Below are 21368 nucleotides of genomic sequence, written 5' to 3' on the forward strand. Positions count from 1 at the left end.
GTTACTACTTAGAATTTACTTTTGAATTTCTCTGAATGTTACTTCCAGGGCAGGACATTCTTGACTTATTTTGTGTTTTCCCTTTGCAGTGTGACAGATATTCAGGTAATAATTCAGGTAATCATACAATGCATTTTTTGAGTTTGCTCCCCTAAATTCAGCCTACTTCCTTCCTTATTTTTATAGCAATAATTGTTATTATTTTCTTTCATCTGCAAAGTCCTGGGAGGTAGTTGGGTTAGTTGATTGTAGGATGACCTGACAGAGAGGACCTTGTTTAGCTGCATTATTTATTCACCATTTAAGTCACTTCATTTCCATGATCTTAATTTTTCCAAATATCAGCTTCCCATATCATGGCCTATAGGCATTCTGGGAAGCCTACAGTCAAAGGAAAGAATGGAAAATTTAGCAAAGAATACAAAAAAGAAATTAACTTTTATTGAATTTATGCTTTCAAAAGACATGGGTATGGAACATACTATTTTTTGATGCTAACACGAGCAGCCTGAGGGGCAGAAACGTGAGATATTAATGATGTTGATAGATATTCTATTTTCTGAATGTCACATTAGATGTTGGTGCTTTGGTTCAAAAACAAAGTGATAATATTATCACAAAATTTTAATGTTTTGGAGGAACATTCAGTTGAATGCTATGTAATAAAAAATGTTTTTGTTTCTTCCCACAACAGGCTGGTAGTGATTTTGTGGGTCCTTTCTCTTAAGATTAGGGTTTCTTTTACATTCTGGTCTCCTCTAGAGGTCGATTCATGAAGTCTTGAATAGCCTGATGCAAAGGAAGCCACTTTTTGATAGATGCTTTCAGCGCTGTAATCCAGCTGTAGAAATAACAGTACAGGACAGTTCATTTTAAAAAAAATTGGACTGTAGGAAGATGAAATGTTAAAAAATCGTTTAAATTTATTTTCTAATAATTTCTCTCGGTTATTTAGTTTGAAATCAATATAGTAAACCCTCATCCTTAGGTTTGGATTGAATGAAAGGTAAAACACCAAATGCAGAGTATGTAATGTTTAGCAAAGAAGTAAAACTATGTTCATATAAATACTAGGATGAGAAGAATGTTCAATGTTTGTAGACAGTGATTAATGGAGCTATAGGGCTTTTGCAATTATTAATAGTACTTTACTGTTCCTATAGAAATTTCAAATTCAGTTGATCAAATATAGAGTTATCAAATATTGCCATTAGGGCAAAATATTCCTTTATTACATTCTATTAACCACAGCAAACTCTCTAGGTTAGCTCCCCTCTGTTTTCTATTTCCTTCTTTTCATTTTATTTTGTGATGGTTTATAACGTGTACACATATAGAATTTATTCTAAGGGTAATTAGCACGTGTCATGTTTTTAAAAGAAAGGTTGGGTCAGATAAGCTTGGGTAGTGGGAGTTATGAAGAGCTAACCAGGATTCTTTCTAGCAGGGTGTGTCAGGAACATTGATAAGTTTATATGTTTTGTGATTCTCTAAGATGGAAATATGATATGTATCATTTCCTAAAAACTATTTTGCAGGAGTAGGGCATCTTGTGGAGCCAGAATTCCATGAACCACACTTTGCAAAACTCTACTCGTTTGCTTTGAAGTATTTCTCTAGTGACTCACTATTGCTTCCTATCGATAATATTGACTCATGGATTTGGCAGTGAAATCTAACTGTTCAACCTCCACTCTTAGAGAAGACAGTGGATTTTAACAGATAAGGGTTAATTTTATTTTACTGACCCTTTTTCTAATATGCCAGCTGGAGTCTTACCTTCAAGGGAACCATCTTAGTTTGCCACCCAGATTGTATAGCATAAGCCCAAGGAAAAAGATCTTGGCAAAATATCTAGCAATTCTATATTCATTAACCTCCCACTCTAGCCTATCCTTAGGAATGAGTGGTGCAGACAAGGTTTACATAATGGGAGAAGGTAGGGAGACTCCTCTCTTCCCTAAAGGTTACTGGCTAGAAATCCTGAAATTCTACTTTCAGAGTTTATTTCTTTGAGTTAAAGCAATGCATTTGGTTCTTGTAAATACCCCTGGAAATTTTACCATGTCCTCTGTTTTAATAAATGACTGTGAATTTCTTTATTAGATCTTTTTAACCCAGACAGTTGGGAGAAAGCATCTGGATGAGGTGAGGGATGGTCATCAAGTAGTTGATAGTAGGAATGAGAGATGGAGGGCACAGGACGTCTTGAGTACTGAAATTAGATGGAGGAAGATCCTCTAGGTACCAGAGAATCCTTCTTATGCCTCATGGTTTTGTCTCTTTTGACTCTACTGCTATTTTTTCCCCCAAATCATCATGAACCCAAGTGCCCATGTGTGCATGTCAAAGTGGATACTGAACATATTGAATTAGATAGGTAAGTTCTATATCCTTCAATGGCTTATAACAAAGCCAAACAACTGACCAAATTCGGATGGACATATCAATAAGAGTTATATGAAAGGAGGTGAGACAGCAAATCTGAATTAATAACATAATATTCATGGAAAACTGTGTTAGTAGATTTTTTTTAAGTCTGAGCCCATTGCCTTGGGGAGAATTGTGGACTCCTTTTCCACTTAAAAAAGTACTTCTGGAGGAATCATCTTCTAGGCATTGCAAGAAAAAACAATCCTGGGGAGTATTAGCTATGAAGACTATGCAAGAAAGGGAGAGAGTTAACTGAAGATGGGAACTGAAGTTGGAGAGTAAGGGTAAGGGTTTTGCTAAGAAGACTTATCAAAGCAGATGAAGAAGAAATATGCAGACCTTGACTTACCGTTGGTTTTCTGTATTATTTTCTGCACAGAAATAGAAAGTCTTGAACTCTTCAGATGGAGGTTTGAGTTCAATTACTGACTGCTTGAAGCTAAGGATCTGCTCATTCACCCTGTATCCTTGCAGATATAGACCACCTACAGAGGGTGAAAGAAAAAAAAAATGAGACTAGGGAAAGAGTAAGATGGGGGAAAAAAAGGGAATCTGAAAAAGCATCAAGAAAACTTTGTATCTGAAGGAATCTCTAATTCTAGGTGTCTAATTTTATAGATGAAGACACTGAGACTCGGAAGAATATGTAATTTAAGGTCCTCCACTAACGATTAATGGCAAGACTGGTAATACAGGTGGATTTCCCAGTTTTCATTTTTGTGGTCTTCTCATTATGTGTTCAGTGTTTAGCTTGGGTTACTGTGGGTCTAAGCCAGGTACTTTACCTGGAGGACACATTGTGAAATAAACTTTTTGGTATCAAAGAGTGACACCTGCAATATCACATTAGAGGAAAATTAAATACTATTTGCTTAGGCAGAACCATTAAAACAGCTTTCCTGAATAATAATGGAGATTGCCAGCAGTTTCTAAAACCAATGTAGATTCTCACCTTCTTTGTGAATATGCAAAGCACATTTAAAATATGAACCCACAGGGTGATATGAGGGAGCCAACTTGAATTAAAATGAGAATAAATGACTGGTTTTGGAAGATAATTTTTTTTTCCCCATGGTCCTTTGAGTCCAAGTTAGTGGTTATATATTTCTTGGCCTGAATTTTGTTTGCATTATCTGGGGGTAGAGAAAGGATATTGGTCTGGGGGAAGAGGCTAAAAACTCAAAACCTTTATGTGTTTTATAGTGTCTTGATGCTCTGTGGTAACCTGAATCTCATGTACACAATCTAGGTAACGTCATTAATATCAGTGATTAGATTGTTTAAACCTGTTTCTTGCTCTTGCTAACTCTTGTTCTAATCTCCCACTTCCTCCCAGGAGCCACTTTAGTGCATTGTACTAACAAAATACAAAAATACAACTTGGATGTTTGCTCTATCTGGTAGTTATTCTATACCAAAACGAAACCATGAAGGAAAAATTTCATCCCTTTGACTATGGCTGACCTTTGTTTTCCTTTTGGTTATATTTGGTACAGATGTATACTGTCCAGAAGTCAGACATTTTTTCTTTTTAAACCGAAAGAGTGGATTTTGGACTTTAAAATTTGTCTGTTTTATAGGGGGGGGTTTACTTTTTTTTTTTTTCTTAAAATTTGTTTATTTATTTATTTATTTATTTATTTATTTATTTAATATTTTTTAATGAAGTTTATTGTCAAATTGGTTTCTTTTTTTTTTTCAAATTGGTTTCCATACAACACCCAGTGCTCATCCCAAAAGGTGCCCTCCTCAATACCCATCACCCACCCTTCCCTCCCTCTCACCCCCCATCAACCCTCAGTTTGTTCTCAGTTTTTCAGAGTCTCTTATGCTTTGGCTCTCTTCCACTCTAACCTCTTTTTTTTTTTTTTTTTTCTTTCCCCTCGTCCATGGGTTTCTGTTAAGTTTCTCAGGATCCATATAAGAGTGAAACCATGTGGTATCTGTCTTTCTCAGTATGGCTTATTTCACTTAGCATAACACTCTCCAGTTCCATCCATGTTGCTACAAAGGGCCATATTTCATTCTTTCTCATTGCCACGTAGTATTCCATTGTGTATATAAACCACAATTTTTTTTATCCATTCATCAGTTGATGGACATTTAGGCTCTTTCCATAATTTGGCTATTGTGGGCACCTGAGTGGCTCAGTTGGTTAAGCATCTGACTATGGCTCAGGTCATGATCTTATAGGGGGGGTTTAGATGCAATACTAAATTAAAATTTTTTTATTTAAAAAGAGTGAGTTTCAAAGCTAACTTCTAGAAATGCATTCATTTCAGAAATGGTTAGATTTTTTTCCCCTTTAGTAGGTCCCAGTAAAATGGTATTTATAAAAATCAGAGAGTGACTTGTGTCTTTGTGCTAATCTACACTACACAACATGAAATTCACACATTTGAAGTGGGCAATGATTTTTAGCTTATTTATGGAGTGGTGTGACCATCACCATAATCTAATTTTAGAACATTTTCATCACCTCAAAAAGAAACTCCATACCCATTAGCAGTTATTCCCCATTTGCTGCCCCAACCTAACACTAGGTGACTCTAACCTACTTTCTATCTCTATGGATTTGCTTTTCCTGGGACACTTAATATAAATGGAATCATACAATATGCAGTCTTTTGTGACTGGCTTCTTTTATCCGGTATGATGTTTTCAAGGTTCATCCATGTTGCGTCATGTATCAGTACTTCATTCCTTTTTATGGATAAATGATATTCCATTGTATGGGTATACCACATTTTATTTATCTCTTCGTTAGTTCATGGATGGACATTTGAGTTTTCTTCATTTTCATGACTATAATGATTAACATTATAAATACTTGTATACAAATTTTTGCATAGATATATATTTTGGGGTATATCCTAGAAGTAGAATAAGCAATGTGCTAGATGTGTCAGGACTATAGGCTACCCAAAGACATATCCAAGGGTTATTTTGCTGTCTTAATTCTCTGCTCCCAACAATAGCACAATGCATTTATATTACTGTACTGGTTTCTGATGTCTTCTTTCTTGTGAGATTTCCCTTTCTCATATGTCTAAGCAGATATGAATACCCTCTTCTGTCCCTACACTTTTTGAGAATGGATAGAAAGTTTTGTACAAAAATATGTCTGCTACAAACAGGAAAGTTTCTGACCCCTTTTCTAACCAGTTGCAGGGTAGAAATGATTGGCAGTAAAGACGTCTGACTATAACCCTATTACCTCATTTGAGGTGACCTCATTGGTCCAGTCTCTATCTGTTATTAAGTAGCAGCAATAAATAGCAAGCTGGCGCAACATTTGGACAGAGATTTCTCAGAAGAACTATGCAAGCATTAAGTGTTCCATTCGTTGCAATAATGTAAAATATATCTGAGAAGTGCACATAGACCTTGATGTGATTTATTCAAGAACAATAGTTAAGTCACAATTTGTTACTTTCAGCTTTTGCTGGAGAGAGATAAGAGGGAAAAAAATCAAGTATATGGTGAATGACAAGGAGCCTGAGGGCCTATGAAGAGGCATTTGACCAAAGGGCTTTTGGAAATACTTGTACAGTGTTTTTAATATTTTTTTAATATTAGCCAGCATAGGAGAGGCAGTGATGCATATTGTTAAAGTACGAGCACTTTCCTTGACAGTAAGCACAGACTTCAGGGAACTGACCAGTGCTATTTCTACAACTCTTACAATACACATTAGAGGCATGTTTATCTAGCTGAAAGTACAATGTGAGATTCGCATCTACCCTGTTTTTTCCAGGAAATTAGGGCCATGTGGCTTCTCACGTCGCGTACTTTCCCCTTTCACTGTTACCGTTTCCCTGCCTTCTCTTTGCTGTCCCCGGGATTGTCTCAGTCCCTCAGGTGACTGTTACAGTAAATAAGTCAGGTCCCAAATGCTACACATACCTTTAGAAGAAATATCATGTGAGGTGTCCGGGATCTCTTATAAAGAAGATAAATCAATGGGATAAAATTAACATAAAATAAAATGAAAATAAAGCAGTAAAGCCTCTGAGATGCTGTGGTCAGGGGACCATGTCTCTATGAAGTGGTGACCACAGAAAGTTGAGTCTTAATAACAAAGCAACTAATATCCTAGGTGGATGACAAAGATAATTGAAAGGAAAGAACCTAAGATTCTGAACAAAAAACTGACCAGGAATGCAGAGACAATGATTTGTATATGAGTATTTTTCCAGGCTTTTTGCCTGTGATCCAAAGATGTGATAAATACAGAGCTCTATGGGTTTTCATACAGTTAGACCAAAAGTTTTGTGGAACATTGTGATGTATCATGATATTTTCTATTTAATTAAATTCTATTCTGTTGTACTTTTTTTTTTTAATGTTTAGTTATTTTTGAGAGAAAGAGAGAGAATGATAAAACCTGAGCGGGGGAGGGGCAGAGAGAGAGGGAGACACAGAATCTGAAGCAGGCTCTACGCTCCAAGCTGTCAGCACAGAGCCCGACATGGGGCTCAAACCCACAAACTGTGAGATCATGACCTGAGCCAAAGTTGGACGTTTAACCAACTGAGCCAGCCAGGAGCCCTTATTCTGTTGTACTTTTAAATACTCGCCACAACCTACTACATTGACTGCATGGCTCAGTAAGGGGGTAAAAACCTGTGGTTTGACGAATAATGCTATAAATAGTAACCACGGCCTGTTTCACTGGGCTGGAGAACAAGGAACCAAGCAAGGGTAGGATATGCAAGAGCCAAGCAGAGCTTGGACAATACAAGTGAAGGAGGAACTATAGATCAGACCAGCACAAAGATCATTCACTTAGCATAACCTAGAAGAACTGAGTATAAGTATTAGAACTCTGTACAATCTTTATAAATATAATGATTCACATTCCATGCATATAAAAATGATTACATTCAACTGAGTATTTTATTTTTAATTGATTCATTGTAGTGCCTGTGGTGTTCATGGCACAGCATAGGTTCAGCCCTAACTCAATAAATTTCTTCACTGTCCTTACAATTCCCAGTTGTTGTGATAAATAGTTGGACTGTGTGGATCATGGCTATGGCAGCCAATGTGCTGATTTCCAGAGACTAGATGCCAAATACTGAGTACTACTTTAAGAAGACTAATTTCTGTCAGGGAGTGCTATATATAGCATTATGGCTAAGAGTTTGGGCATAAGGATTTGGATAGCATTTGCTCAAATTTTGTCCCCTAACAGCTGGGTGACCACATCAGCATGTTAGTTAATTTCTCTAAGCCTTAGTTTCTGACTTATAATGGGGCAATAACCGTGGATGTTTTGCAAATATTAGTTTTAGATGATGAGCATAAAGTACTTATTTAAGTGCTGGACACACAGGAAGCATTCAGTGAGACATACTTTCTGCCACCAATACACCTGAGCAGAATGATTCAGGCCTCTCAAAAAAATGCGGCTCCCCAGGGCAGTGATTCTTAGTGGACAGTAGAGAGAAGCATTTCTCTTTTGGGGATTTTCCACAGGAGATTTCGATATGCCTCTGTCTCAGCTTGGGTCTCACTGTGCCGGATCATTGGCTACGGGCCTCAGGTCACGATGCAAGTTAAGATGTATAAGATTGAGAAGGGCTCTTAGGAAAAGAATGTAAACCTCAATGCAAAATTCCAATCTTGGGAAGGGTAAAGCACCCCAGAAGAGCTCCTGCACAGCCACCTTAATGCTAATGAAGAGTGAGCTGCTGATTAACCTTGGGAGAGCTTCCATCCGGACCCAGCAGCTGTCAGGGTGAGACTGGGGAGGAGGTGGAAGTAAAGTGTATTTTCTGGCACAAGGTGCATGCTTAGGCAAATGGCACTTTTTATTCAAGAAAGAGTAGAGTCATGTAATACCCTAAATCACAGGCCTCGATTTTAGAACATGGCCTAGACATAGCATTTTCTTTTGGAATTTCAGTAAGAAAAATGTTCTTTTAATCCATATTTGAGATAACTTAAGCTAGAAATGGAGGGCCTGTGGACATAGGAATATTTAAGATGTATGGCTGGTTAAGAATGAATGGGCTTGGATTAAATATTTTTATTAGTCACAGAATGATCTTTTTTAAGAGAGGAATTAAAAATAGATAGAAATTAGGTAACTTCCTAGGGCTAGAAAGAGTATGATGTGTCAGAAAGACTAGGCATCTGGTGGCCTGAGTTCTGGTTTTGCCTTTGAATTGATTTTCCAATCTTCTAACCATTCTCTACTATTACATGAGGGGATGACAAACTACTCACACTTCATGGGAGTAATGGCCACTTGGGGTCATTTAATCATTGATTCATTGATTCATTGATTAATTCATTAAAAATACATAGTATAGGGACATCTTTGGAGCATATAGTCCCTTAGAAGAGACAATATGGCTCTCTGGAGGTAACATACAAGGTAGAGAGTGGTAAGTGTCACAAGATGGGTAAATGTGGAAGTTCAGAGAGGGGAGGCACTTTGTCTAAGACCATGTGGGATTGCTTGACAGGAGAGATGGCTAGTGACTGAATAAAAATTTGAAGGGCAGGTAGAACCTGAACAACTTGTGTTGAGGAATCAGTAGATATACACCGGTTCAGGGGAAGGAACTAGAAAAAGCAAAGACATGGTGCCAGAAAAAGGTTTAAGATGTGTGGTGAGTTATGGAAATAGAACATGACCATGTTTGATTAGAGTGCAAGGTCCTTTAACACAAGGAGTGGAAAAGAAAACCAGAGAGAAGGGTTTTGAGACAAAGTATAAAACTCTAGAGTACTATCTATGGAGTCAACAAAGAACCATGGAAGGTTCTGGAAAGATGTGTGAAATGGTAAGAGCTGAATATAAAGAAGATGTCCATTTTTGTCTATTTCTTTCTTTTTTTGGTGTAACTTAGGCTACCTGGGTTCAAATTTTTTCTTCACCATTTACTACCCAGGGGACCACAAGCAAATGATTTAACCTTGTTAAGCATTGGTTTGCAAACTGGTAGGTGGAATAATAACCTATTTTCTGAGAGTGTTGTTGAAATTAAATAAAATGGTAAGTAAAAACACTTAACAGAGTGACCAATACAAAAGGAGGACTTACTAAATGGTAACTCTACTTTTGTTATTATTTTTAGGCCATTTATTAGTAGCCACTTTCCAGTTCTCCAAGTAGAACTTTTCTAAGTAGGACCTCCTTCTGACTTTTCAGAATAAGGGAAGCCACCTAGTGGCTGTTATTACTGTTTTAAACTTGGCGTCAGTAGCAGTCTCTGGGCCCCAGGGGTTTGGAAGCACTTTGTTAATATTTCAGTTTGGAATAATCTAAGCATCAATCCTAAACGTTCCCTTTGAATCTATGGAAACAGTCTCTTAAAAATGAGCATGAATGATTTGGAAATTAAAATGATTCAGACTTTTGTGGTGATATTTTATAATAAAAATCCCAATCCATGACTACTTTGGAGTTTTGTTTTATTTACCTTCATTCCCATCCTGGTATCAGGTGCTTAAAACTATGGACTTGGGGAGTGCCTGGGTGGCTCAGTTGGTTAAGCCTCTGACTCTTGTTTTTGGCTCAGGTCATGATTTCACGGTTTTTGAGTTCGAGCTCTGTGGTGGGCTCTGTGCTGACGGCATAGTGCCTGCTTGAGGTTCTCTCACTCCTTCCCTTTCTCTGCCCTTCCCCCACTCTCACTTTCTCTCTCAAAATAAATAAATAAACTTAAAAAAAAAACAACTATGGATTTGGAGTTAAATAGCAACAGCCTGTTCTGTAAGTGCTTAGAGATGCTGGCTATCTCTTCATAGTTGAAAATATTTTGGGTCACGTTATAATATTCTCAAATGGAAAGTTGAATAAGTGAAAGAGAATCATTATATCATTCATCCTGAGTGATAAGAAATGGACCACAGTGTGATATTCACCTCGTACTTCTTTTGTACTTTCCAAGAAGGCTGAAATGGTCACCAGATACTTCCTTCCCATTTGGCATGGCTGTCTAGCTTAAATAAACATAAGCATTAATGCTAAAAAAATAATTAAATGACTGGGATTCCAGGATGTTTACTACTGCTAACTAAGGTTATTCATTTGGGGAAAAAAATCCAAGTGCAAATAAAATAGCAATAATCGCTTTTGTCAAAAACTGCAAAAGTCTAGGGGTGACTGGCTGGCTCACTCAGTGGAGCGTGTGACTCTTGATCTCAGGGTCATGAGTTCAATCTCTACACTGGGTGTAGAGATACTTGAAAATAAAATCTTTAAAAAAGACTACAAGAAGGCAAAATATTTCTTGTCAAAATCAGACACAACTATTTTATTATTAGATTATCAAAGAGGCACCTGGGTGGCTCAGTCGGTTAAGCGTCTGACTCTCGGTTTCGGCTCAGGTCATGATCTTGCAGTTCATGAGTTCAAGTCCCACATCGGGCTCTGTGCTGACAGTGTGGAACCCTCTTGGGATTCTCTCTCTCTCTTTCTCTCTGCTCTCCCCTGCTTGCTCTCTCTGCCTCTCTCAAAATAAGTAAATAAAATAAAAAAAACCAAATTATTAAATCATATTGTTTATATGCCCATTTTGCATATATAGCTTTTAATATATATAGTTTAATAAGTATGTAAATGTGTACATTTTATAGAGTGAGAGCTTTTTATAGAGAGAGCTTTACATGTAGAGGTTAAGTCACCCTGATAACAATTACCTTGTGTGATCTTCACAACAGTCCTTCGAAATAGCTATTTGCATTTTACCAATGAGGAAAGTAAGTTTTAGGAAGTGAAGTAACTTGCCCAAGGAAAAGTGACAGTTAATGTTCCTTTTGTTATTCATTTGTCCAACATTAGGAATGTTCTGACAAAAGGGAGTTCCTAGCAGAAAGTTATTGACATAAACTCTGAATGCCATCAGTAACCAAAAGAATGAAGGAGCTTACTTTTGCTTTTCTAGGCAAAAAAAAGCTTGGGTTTACATCTACAGGATCTGGAGTTAGCTTGGCTGTTTAGAACTCAGCTTCGTTGCTTACTATGTGTGATCTTGTAAGTTAAGTAGACTTTCCAGCCAGTTTTCTTCTTTGTAAAAGGAGGATAATAACAGTATCTCTTCATTGGAGGATAAATGAACTAATTTAGGTAAGGCACACAGTATAAGGCTTGGTAAGAGGTCCATAAAGCTAGGATGTCACTCCTATTACTATTATAATTACTATTATTTCAAGTGAAAGTTGAGTCCATACCTGAGGCCTGGGTGGAGCGAATGCTAGCATAGAAGTACAAGCAGCCATCCTTCAGAATGCAGTAGTGCTGGACCCACATATCTGTATTTCTGTCCAGTTGGTGCAAAAGGCCTAGGCACTCTGGGTTCTTGATAGCCAGGGGTGGGAGGTTACTGTTGTGCAGGGTAACGTCTTCCCAGACATGGTTCTGCAAGTGTAGCACAAAGGGATCATCTGAGTGCTCATCCTGTGCCAGTGGTCATTGACTCCCAGGAGCCAATGACATCAGCACTAAGGCTGTTTGACTTCAGAAAAGGCACTGCCCTCAGTGATTCTATTGCCAAGGCAATCTAATACTTGAGCAACTAGCCAGAAAACCTGAATTCATGTCCCTTCTCTTTGGTTTCTGTTCTAGTGTCAGGAAATCAAAAGATTATTTCACTGACCCCTGGGATTGTCCTCTTAGCCCTGTTCCTGGCATGTCTACTGTGTCTAATAGCAGCCCTTGGTTCATGCTGCCCTTTAGAACTCCCATTTGTGCAAAGGACCAAGTTAAAGGCCCCAGGCCAGATCTGGCCTTAAGCTCACATGGTCAGTGATGTGCCAGGTCATGATAAATCCAGATCTTCTACCCTGGAGGGCAGTCCTTGGTCCATAGGCCTGAGAGGCAGGCTTTCCCTGTAACCTGACCTGAGGCAGTAGATGCAATGCTTCATCTCGTTATCACAATGCCCTACCAGGTGCCGGCCAGTTTCTCTTCCATATTTAGTTTCCATTTTGCTCTTTAGTTTTAAAAAGGCAGTGCAGAAGATTTCAGAATGCAGAGCCGGCTGTATTCTTTGCTGTGAAGAGGGAGCCTGTGGGGAGCTTGGGTGTTCCTTTTTCATTCTGCTACAGACACTCTGAACGCATCAGCCGACTAGAGCCCTCTTACAAATATCAGCCTAGTTAGGATGACACATTGGAGAGATGGATGAGTGTATTGAGCATTGTGTTCCAGGTAAAATGAAACACAAGTCTTGCTGTTTCTCTTATGATGATGCCAGTGATTGTTCAGAAAGGACACTTATAGGACACAGGGCAGTACATTTAAGCTCAAACAATCCAAATTTCCCTGAATGTGTAAGAGCCGAAACATGTAGAGAAGATAATGGATAGTAAATACCTTTGGCTTGTCTGACATTTGGTGAGGAAATGAGCATATTTAAAGGAAGTGTATGACCTCATTAGAAATCTTACACATAGCATAAAAAGGAAGCAGTTGGGCACAAAAGCAATCCCCTCCCCACCAGCCAGGTGATAGCACTAGCTCAGAAAGTGGGGTATCAAATGTCTTAGGGGCTAAAGGAATGACTCACCTGTTGATGTTAGGAAGTTAAAGGTCAAGCCCAAATTAGAAAGTATATTGCTGCAAGACTGGGAGTTTTGAACAGGTAGGAACAGTGAAAGTTGGGCTAATATGTGTCCAAAACAAGGGTATGAACATTAAGCAGTGCATTTCTGAACATGTGACATGCAATTTTCTAACATGCTGCTCAGCCAACAGCTCTATCCTAGGACATTCCTGAGATCTTGTACTTGGGAATTGAAAAGAAAACAGAAGCAGTGGTTTAACCTCCTGGACTGCTCCCTGTAAAATGGAAATCCCACCCCAATTTGTGACTACCTAGAGTTCACTGAGAGAAATGTCACACAAACCCCTGAAAATAAAAAGAACAGCGGGAATGCAAGTTCCCTCATGGAATCTGAATAGAAATCCCTGTTAACTTAAAATCCTCTTTCCCAGCTTTTAGAGCAGATCTGAGAAGTCCCAGGGTGAACTGCATGACATTTGACTTGATCCTTTCCCCCTCTGAGGAGAAGAGCAGGATGAAGGCAGAGATGAATATCAAGGATACCTTACCTGGCGGACAGGATGGATTGCTTTGTCCATTGCCTCCAGCCACCTGAAAGACAGTAAAATGAGAGGAACTCTCCTTTGGGGACTGGATAAGTATCATTCGGAGGGGCTTGCCCTTCTCCCTGGAAACCCATCTTCCAGACAGAATAGTCCTGAGACTCAGATATATTTCACGGCTGGAAGATGATGGTCGAAAGGCAACACATTCTTACGAAATTGGCATTACTGGATGGCAAAATCCCACCTCCGCCAGGCATATTTAAAATAAATTATTATCCTTCTCCTTTACCACTGTTTAATTAGTGACTAAGATAAAATTTCTTCACTCTTTATTTTACCAAGGCATGTGAATTAATTACCACCAGCAGGGCTAGTAACGATTTGGTGTTAATAACTATAAGGCACTGGCTATTACAATATTGAAAGACTGGCAGTCACTGTCCTTAGCTCCCTCCCCAAGTATTCCTTGGACAGAGTAGACACATTTAGTGCACCATTAGTGCTCCTACTTGAGGACTATATTTTCTTAGTCTTGTCTCCTTAGCCAGCTACCAGCCTATCCACCCCATTTGCCAATCTTTTAAATTTTCTTTTAAACCCTGTAACTTTTGAGATCAGACGAGATCGGGCGCGTTCAGGGTGGTATGGCCGTAGACAAACCTTGTAACTTTCAATCAAACCATACTGCTTGCTCTTCTCCCCAAAGTTTGATTTATTCCCTCTGCCTTTTTCTGTTCCATTTCTTCTTTTGCACGCTTGTCTGATCCTGTGCCACACCCTTTGTAAACTCTGCCCTCATCCCCGCCTTGGGAGATCCTCACTCCCTACACTCAGTTCCCGTGCCACTTTGTCTTCTCCTATAGCACTTCTTAATGTTTCTCTGGCATTACAAATATTCAACCAAATGCCCTATCTTCTTAGTTCTGAGCTTTTTTGAGGGCAAGAATTGGCATTTAATCATACTAATAGTCTGTGGAGAACTTAAAACACTGTCTTGGGCACATTAGCTAACCAACAAATATTTTGTTCCTGAATTGAAATACAGTCAGGTAACCATCATCATATTTCCCTCTTTGTCCTTTAAAGCAACATGCATTTGAATCAATAATGTTCTGCAAGTAGGAACAGTATATTGTTTGTCTCAGAGGTTTCAGACCTAGGCTTCTCTTTAAGATTGGAACTGAGTCCAATTCCTCTTAAAGAAACACTCAACACCGTTGACCTCTTACCTTTTTGTCAGTCTCCCTTACTTCTACTCCCTTCTACCTTCACCCTAAATTAGCAGCACTTACATTGCAGTTTTCAGTTGACTCACTGGATTGACCAGTGATCTCCATTCCCTTAGGGTGATACAGTGAAGTAATGATCATAAGCCGCTAAATGCTTAGAATTTGTAGGCTACCCTTTTAGAAAGCCTGCATACCTCTACCCCTCCAGTTGGGTTGTATGCTTAAAAATGTCAACTGGATTCATTCCCCACAAAGCTACATTATTACTATTTATTTTGCTCATCTCCCTGTAGTGTGCTAAATTGCAACCCTACTACATTATTTTTATAGCTAGGACTACCAATCTGATGGGCTTAAAATATATAAACCTGGTAACTTAGGCAAGCTAGATATGACCGTGACACTATTAAGATTTTTTAGAAAATGTGGAGATCTAAAGTAAATGAATTAGGAGAAAATGTTTCAGTTCTTTAGCAATTCTGATAGAAAAAAAACTGGGGGAATAATGAAGAACCCAACTTTTCATACCTAATAAAAAGATAGTTGATTGACCCACACTATAAACTTACTGTTCCCTTCTCTACTTCCAACCCCCAAATCAATAAGACTGCTATTGAAGAAGCATTCCTCCACCCAAAGTGAGACTGGTAAGATCACAGATTAATGAATTACCTTTTCATTTCTTGGTTTGAGGTTGCACAGAAGCAAAACGTTCTATTTCCAGACTGAGGCACACAGTTAAACACAAATGGTTTTCCCAAACTGCTATCAATGCCAACTTCTGCACCTTCTAATTTTATTACTTCTAGAGGCGAACATTTTCCTTCATCCTGTAATTGATAAGGAAGAGGTTCAGCATGGGCACTGCAACTAAGCAGATAAGAGCGAACGTGAGTGAAGAAAGGAGGACTGAAGTTATTTTTTTTTATAATTGACTGTACGATCTGAAATGAAATTATAACCCAAATGAGTTTTTGTTGATTATGCTCCCCATGATATATTCCATGGAACTCCAAATCTCCAGCTATTATATTTTTCCACATCCCTTTTGAATACCCTCTATTAATATGCATTTTATTTATGCCAACTTGGGAAAGTATAGTTAATTATTAATGCCCATTTTTCCTATGAGAAAAACCATTAAAAGAAATTCACATTGGGATGCATGGATGGCTCATTTGGTTAAGCATTCGACTTTGGCTCAGATCATGATCTCCCAATTCATGGGTTCAAGCCCCATGCCGGCCCTCTGCTGACATTTCCGAGCCTGGAGTCTTCTTCGGATTCTGTCTCTCCCTCTCTCTCTGCCCCTCCCACTCATACTCTCTCTCTCTCAAAAATAAATAAAACATTAAAAAAATTAAATTCACATTATAGGGGCATCTGGGTGACTCAGTGGTTAAGTGTCCATCTTCAGCTCAGGTCATGATCTCTCGGATCATGAGTTTGACCCCTGCATTGGGCTCTGCATTGACAGCGTGGGGCCTACTTGGGATTCACTCTCTCCTGCTCCGTCTCTCCCCCAGTTGTGTGTGCACATGTGCATATGTGTGCACTCCATCACAAAATAAAGCTTCTTAAAAAATAAAAGAAGTTCACATTACAAAATATATGTGGTTGGTAGTGACATGAGATCTCTAGTTAGTTTCTACAATTAACATGTACTCCATGCTTATTGCATATGGCCCTCTTCTAAATTCTTCACATCTCTTATTTGGTTTTGCTTCACAAATGCTTACAAGGTAGTTGCTTTTATCATCTCTATTTTACAGATCAGGAAACTGCAGCACAGAGAGAATCAAGAACACTTTTCTTTAAATGACAGTATTTTAAAATACCACCTATGTATGCAAAATAATTTTACAAGTAAATATTTTGTTATATTTATTTTACAATTATATCTCAAAACATCCTGTCCACTATTCATGTCCTCTCTAAAAATGACTATATTGCGGTTTAATTTATGTACCATAAAGTCACTAACTATATGCGTACAACTCAGTGATTTTTTTTTTTTTTAGGCAAGGTACAGAGTTGTGAAACTGTTGCCACAATCTAGTTTTAGAACTTTCCATCAACCTCCAAATTTTCTTTCAGCCCATTTGCAGTCAATTGCCACCCTTGCTCCTCCAATCATAGGTAATCACACATCTGTTTTCTATTCCTATGAATTTGCCATTTCTAGACATTTCATATAAGTAGTATCATATACTATGTTCTTTGTGATTGGCTTCTTTTACTTAGTGTAATGTTTTCAAGTTTCATCCGCAGTGTAGCATTTATTTGTTCTTCATTCCTTTTTATTTCTGAGCTATTATTCTATTATACAGGTATGCATCATTTAGTTTGTCCATTCACAAGATAATGGCGATTTTTCTTTCAAGTTTTGGTCTATTTTGAATAATGCTGCTATAAACATTTGTGTACAGGTCTTTGTGTGGACATATGTTTTCATTCTCTTTGGTACATTACTAAGAGTGAAAGTGTTGGGTCACATCGTAGGTTTAATTTTACAAGAAACTGCCAAACTATTTTCCAAAGTGGCTATACCATTTTACATTCCCACCAGTAGTCTATGAGTGTTCCAGATTCCCAACACCCTCACCAATAGTCTGTAGTGCTTGTCTTTTTGATAACAGCTGCCGTCCTACTGGGCATGTAGTAGAATCTCCTGGTGATTTTAATTTGCATATTTCTAATGGCTGATGGTGTGGAGCATCGTCCATACCAGAGGCTCTTAACCAGTTTTAGGTAACGACTTCCTTTGGGATGCAGATGAAAACCCTCTCACCCCTCCCCTAATACATTTATATGTGCACATATACACACATGTGTGCGTGTAAATACATGTGTGTGAGACATGTTACATGTATACACATGCATGGGTACATATAAACACACATGTGTGTACATGCATATGCAGAAATTTTCTTGCTACTCATGGGTGGATGGAAACAAAAAATTCTTTGACCAAAAGTAATATCTCATAGTTGTATGGCACTTTAGTTTATAAAACATTTCCATGGGCTCTGCCTTTTCTTGTTTTATAACTACTCTATAAAATAGGAAGCCACTCTTATCCCCATTTTCTAGAGGAAGAAACAGAGTTTCAATGAGATGCCCCAATGTTACATAGAAATAGAATTTGGACACTGGTCTTCTGTTTCTGTCCTTGACACCACTTCCGCCATGTGTCTGGCTTCTTAGGCCATGGAAATCTGGGAGACTGCTGGATCTTAGATTCAGCATTTGAAGGCTATAACATTGAACATTTTAGGAGACACAGTATGTCCTGAAGCCACTAACTTTCCTGGAATAGAGACAGAGATGCAGAATTTCAGTCAGTTTTAGTGAATATAAAGAAAGTAGCACATGTTGTAATCATTGGACATGGTCAATACTATGATATTAAAAATCAGAAGAATATATTTTCATTTTCTTTAATAAGGATAAAGGCTTTACATGCCCATAATGGCTACTTACATCATTTTCACAGGAGCATTGCAAACTATAAAAAGATATGGGAAAACAAATGAAGGCTGGAAATTTTATTCTCATGAGAAGTGACAGATGTGTTCATTTACTAAGAGCAAACACTCACTTGGTTTGCTTTCCTTTGGGCCCATTTTATAGATAAGATGATATGTCAGTCTCAGCATTAGCACCATTAGGTTACTCTAGAGCTACCATGTTCTCCACATCCTTTGCTATAAGAGAATGCAAAGGACTACATTCATATGGCATGTGACACAACCAAGAATAGTGCCTTAAGTCACTTATGAGGCTCTTTTTCCTCTGCTCAAATAGCAGCTATGTCAGAAGAATGAATGATTGATGAATGGATTAGATTAAAAACTGAATGCTACCGTCTCTTACATGGCGTCTAACACGGCCCGGATTCCATTTTGGCTACTCTCAGCTGCTCCTCATTGTCCATGATTATGAGCCTTCTGTGGCCCTGGGAGCAGCTGCAATAAGACCAGGCACACAGAGCCCACGTAGCGGGTGTGGTACTCTTGCAGCCGTGCTCATTCATCTTACTCTTTTCTCTCGGTTTCACCAGTCCAAGCACCTTTAAACTCCACTCTTGTGGAGATATGGGGTCCAGAAAAGGTTCTCTTTTAGCTGAATCCAAACGCTGCTTGGTCTGTGGTTCTGTATTCTCCAATCAAATGTTTTCTAGAGATAAACAACAATGAGAACCCCAATTTGTCTTACTGCCATGCCCTTGGGGTCTTTAACTCTTCCCTTAAGCAAAACTCAGTCCCTCAGTTTAATTCTTAAATGGGTTCTGTTTGAGTCTTTCCCTCTGGCTCTGCCAAAAGTCTGACTTATGTAGGTATTGAAAACAGCAAAGAATTTTTAAAGACTGGTTTCCCTAGGGGGCACCTGGGTGGCTCAGTCGGTTGAGCCCAACTTCAGCCCAGGTCATGATCTTGTGGATCACGGGTTGGACCCGCCTTGGGCTCTGTGCTGACAGCTCAGAACCTGGAGCCTGCTTTGGATTCTATGTCTCCTTCTCTCTCTGCCCCTCCCCTGCCTGTGCTCTGTCCCTCTCTCTCTCAAAAATAAATAAAAACATTAAAAAAAAAAAGACTGGTTTCCCTACAACTTTATATTCTCCTTTCCAAGGAATGGAAAGACTCTAGCTTCATTTTTTTATTCCTGAGCCAAATGAGAGATCCAGTTGCTTCATGGATACGAGATTGAGTAAAATAGAAATGATGCTGAATAGAATAATACCAAGGAATTGTTTAGTGAGGTCCAGAAGCTATCAACTGAGATGAAGGAATTTAGGCTGTTTATGCCAGGTGGCCTTGGATAATGTTGACAGTGTCTGTCATGGAAATAAGATTTCTACAGAAATGATTCCAAAGGTCAGACTGCTCAGAAAAGGGAAATAGTAAATAATAAGGACAAAAACCCAACCCAGAGTGAATCCACTTACAAATTAAATTATTTCTATAAAGAAAAATACAGACAAGGACATCTGTATCTGTCTGCAACCTGGGCTTTCTGGTAAAATAAAATTACCTACAGAGGTTTTTTTTAGTTATTTGCTTTGGTCAAAATTTTGGTTTAAACTTGGCAGAAATATTTTGTGGTTGCGTCTCTTTTTTAAGGAGAGAGAAAAGGTTAGGACACTATACCAACATGTTTCCCTTTATCTAAAGGCATAGCCATGAAAATCCATAAACTAAGAAGGAGGAAAAAGGCATCTTTAGCCAGAAAAAGGAACTGATAATTCTCAGTGGGGAAAACAGAGCCAAAATAAATTTAGAGGGAAAGAAAGCATGTCCTAAAGCAAAACAGCACATGAAAGGTACATAAAACACACATCTAGACTGCTATATTTAAAGCTAGCAGGTTGAAGCAAAATTGAGGGGTGAGTGCCTCTTGGAGCCTTATTAATGATGATCAGAGCCTTTTATCTGTAGGCAGCAGTTTGGAGGCTTCCCTCCTCCCTGGTGTCTGAAAACCATCACTCTGATAGCTAGGAGGCGGTGGCCTCTGTCCATGTCATAGATGACTGGATCAGGAGGGCGGCAAAGCCTGCAACGGTAAGGAGAGATACAGGATGCTTTCGCTGGAGTAGCCTGTGTTACCTATCTCTGTTCTTGATTAAATGGAAGTTTTGACCCTAGGGACTGCACTCCCCTCATGACCCACTCAAGATTATTACATACATGTATGTATGCATTTGTTTACTTATTTATGCTTTCCTCTTTTCCCTCCAAGTAGGCAAGAAAGCATTGATGAAGAAAAGAGGACAGAGAATAAAGAGCATGCACGTCAGACTCTTGTTTGTGGCTGGTACTGGGTTCTCTGTCAGAGCTTTGTGAATTTAACGTTTCTCTTTTTGCTTTTTTCAAGAAATGGAGATGATGTCGATTTTATTCCCCACAGTTGCTAGAACCTTGTCTGAATAGAAGTGCGTTTCCTGCTCTTTCCCTACTTTTATAATGCCTGGCTGCCACCAACACCAGCAGAGGTAACTGGCTGCAAACTCAGAATTTTGTGCTTTTCTTTTCAGTTTGCTTGGAGTAGGGAGCCATGTTTTAGGAATGATAAATACAGGCTGGCAGCATCATGTTGTTTCCTGGCACCGAGGAGACTCCAGGCTCCAGGAAACACAAGTGGCTTTTGGGGCTGGAGGAGTTCATGTGCACACAGACCAATGCATTATGCTGCTCCCAGACAGACAGGCTTCCTGCTAGAAAGTCAGCTAAGTGGAGGGATGATAATGAAGTTGGAGTCTGAGCTGCCCATGCTTTACAGCTTTGAAGAGACACTTCTGGCCTCGGTCACATGTCTCATTTGTCACCATTTCCCTTGGCTCCTCAACTATCCCTTAGAGTAGAACAACTACCAACCAGTGAGAACAGAAAGACTGTGGAGTAGTTAATCTGAGTCATAGTCATGACCTTTCCAAAGTTGTCAAAAAGTTACCAGGTTCACTGTAAAATCAAGATATTCTGCATCTTAAGCTCTGCAATTGAATGTTTGTCCTACAAGCTTTCTCTCTGAACTCAGCGTATTCTCAGTTTGTAGGTGGTTTCTGAAGCCAGACAGGCTGGGTTTGAATCCTTATGTTTGTGGCCTTGGGCAAGTTACTTCAACTCTCTGTGTCTCTGTTT

General features: G+C 38.8%; 1 protein-coding gene across 2 annotated transcripts in view; it reads right to left on the reverse strand.

The window, feature by feature from the left end:
• Positions 1–419: 419 nt before the first annotated feature.
• The window catches only part of LOC109502572, a 123693-nt gene continuing 102744 nt past the window's right edge, over positions 420–21368 (reverse strand). For both annotated transcript variants that reach the window (XM_019837714.3, XM_019837711.3), the window contains exons 9-13: positions 15403–15560; positions 13505–13547; positions 11623–11809; positions 2783–2918; positions 420–841 (exon numbers count right to left, since the gene is read on the reverse strand). In XM_019837714.3, coding sequence (XP_019693273.2) covers positions 742–841; positions 2783–2918; positions 11623–11809; positions 13505–13547; positions 15403–15560 — 624 coding nt within the window. In that variant the 3' untranslated portion in view covers positions 420–741. The remainder of the gene's footprint in view (positions 842–2782; positions 2919–11622; positions 11810–13504; positions 13548–15402; positions 15561–21368) is intronic.

Source organism: Felis catus, chromosome A1, assembly GCF_018350175.1.
Source record: "Felis catus isolate Fca126 chromosome A1, F.catus_Fca126_mat1.0, whole genome shotgun sequence".
In the NCBI taxonomy this organism is placed as follows: Eukaryota; Metazoa; Chordata; class Mammalia; order Carnivora; family Felidae; genus Felis; species Felis catus.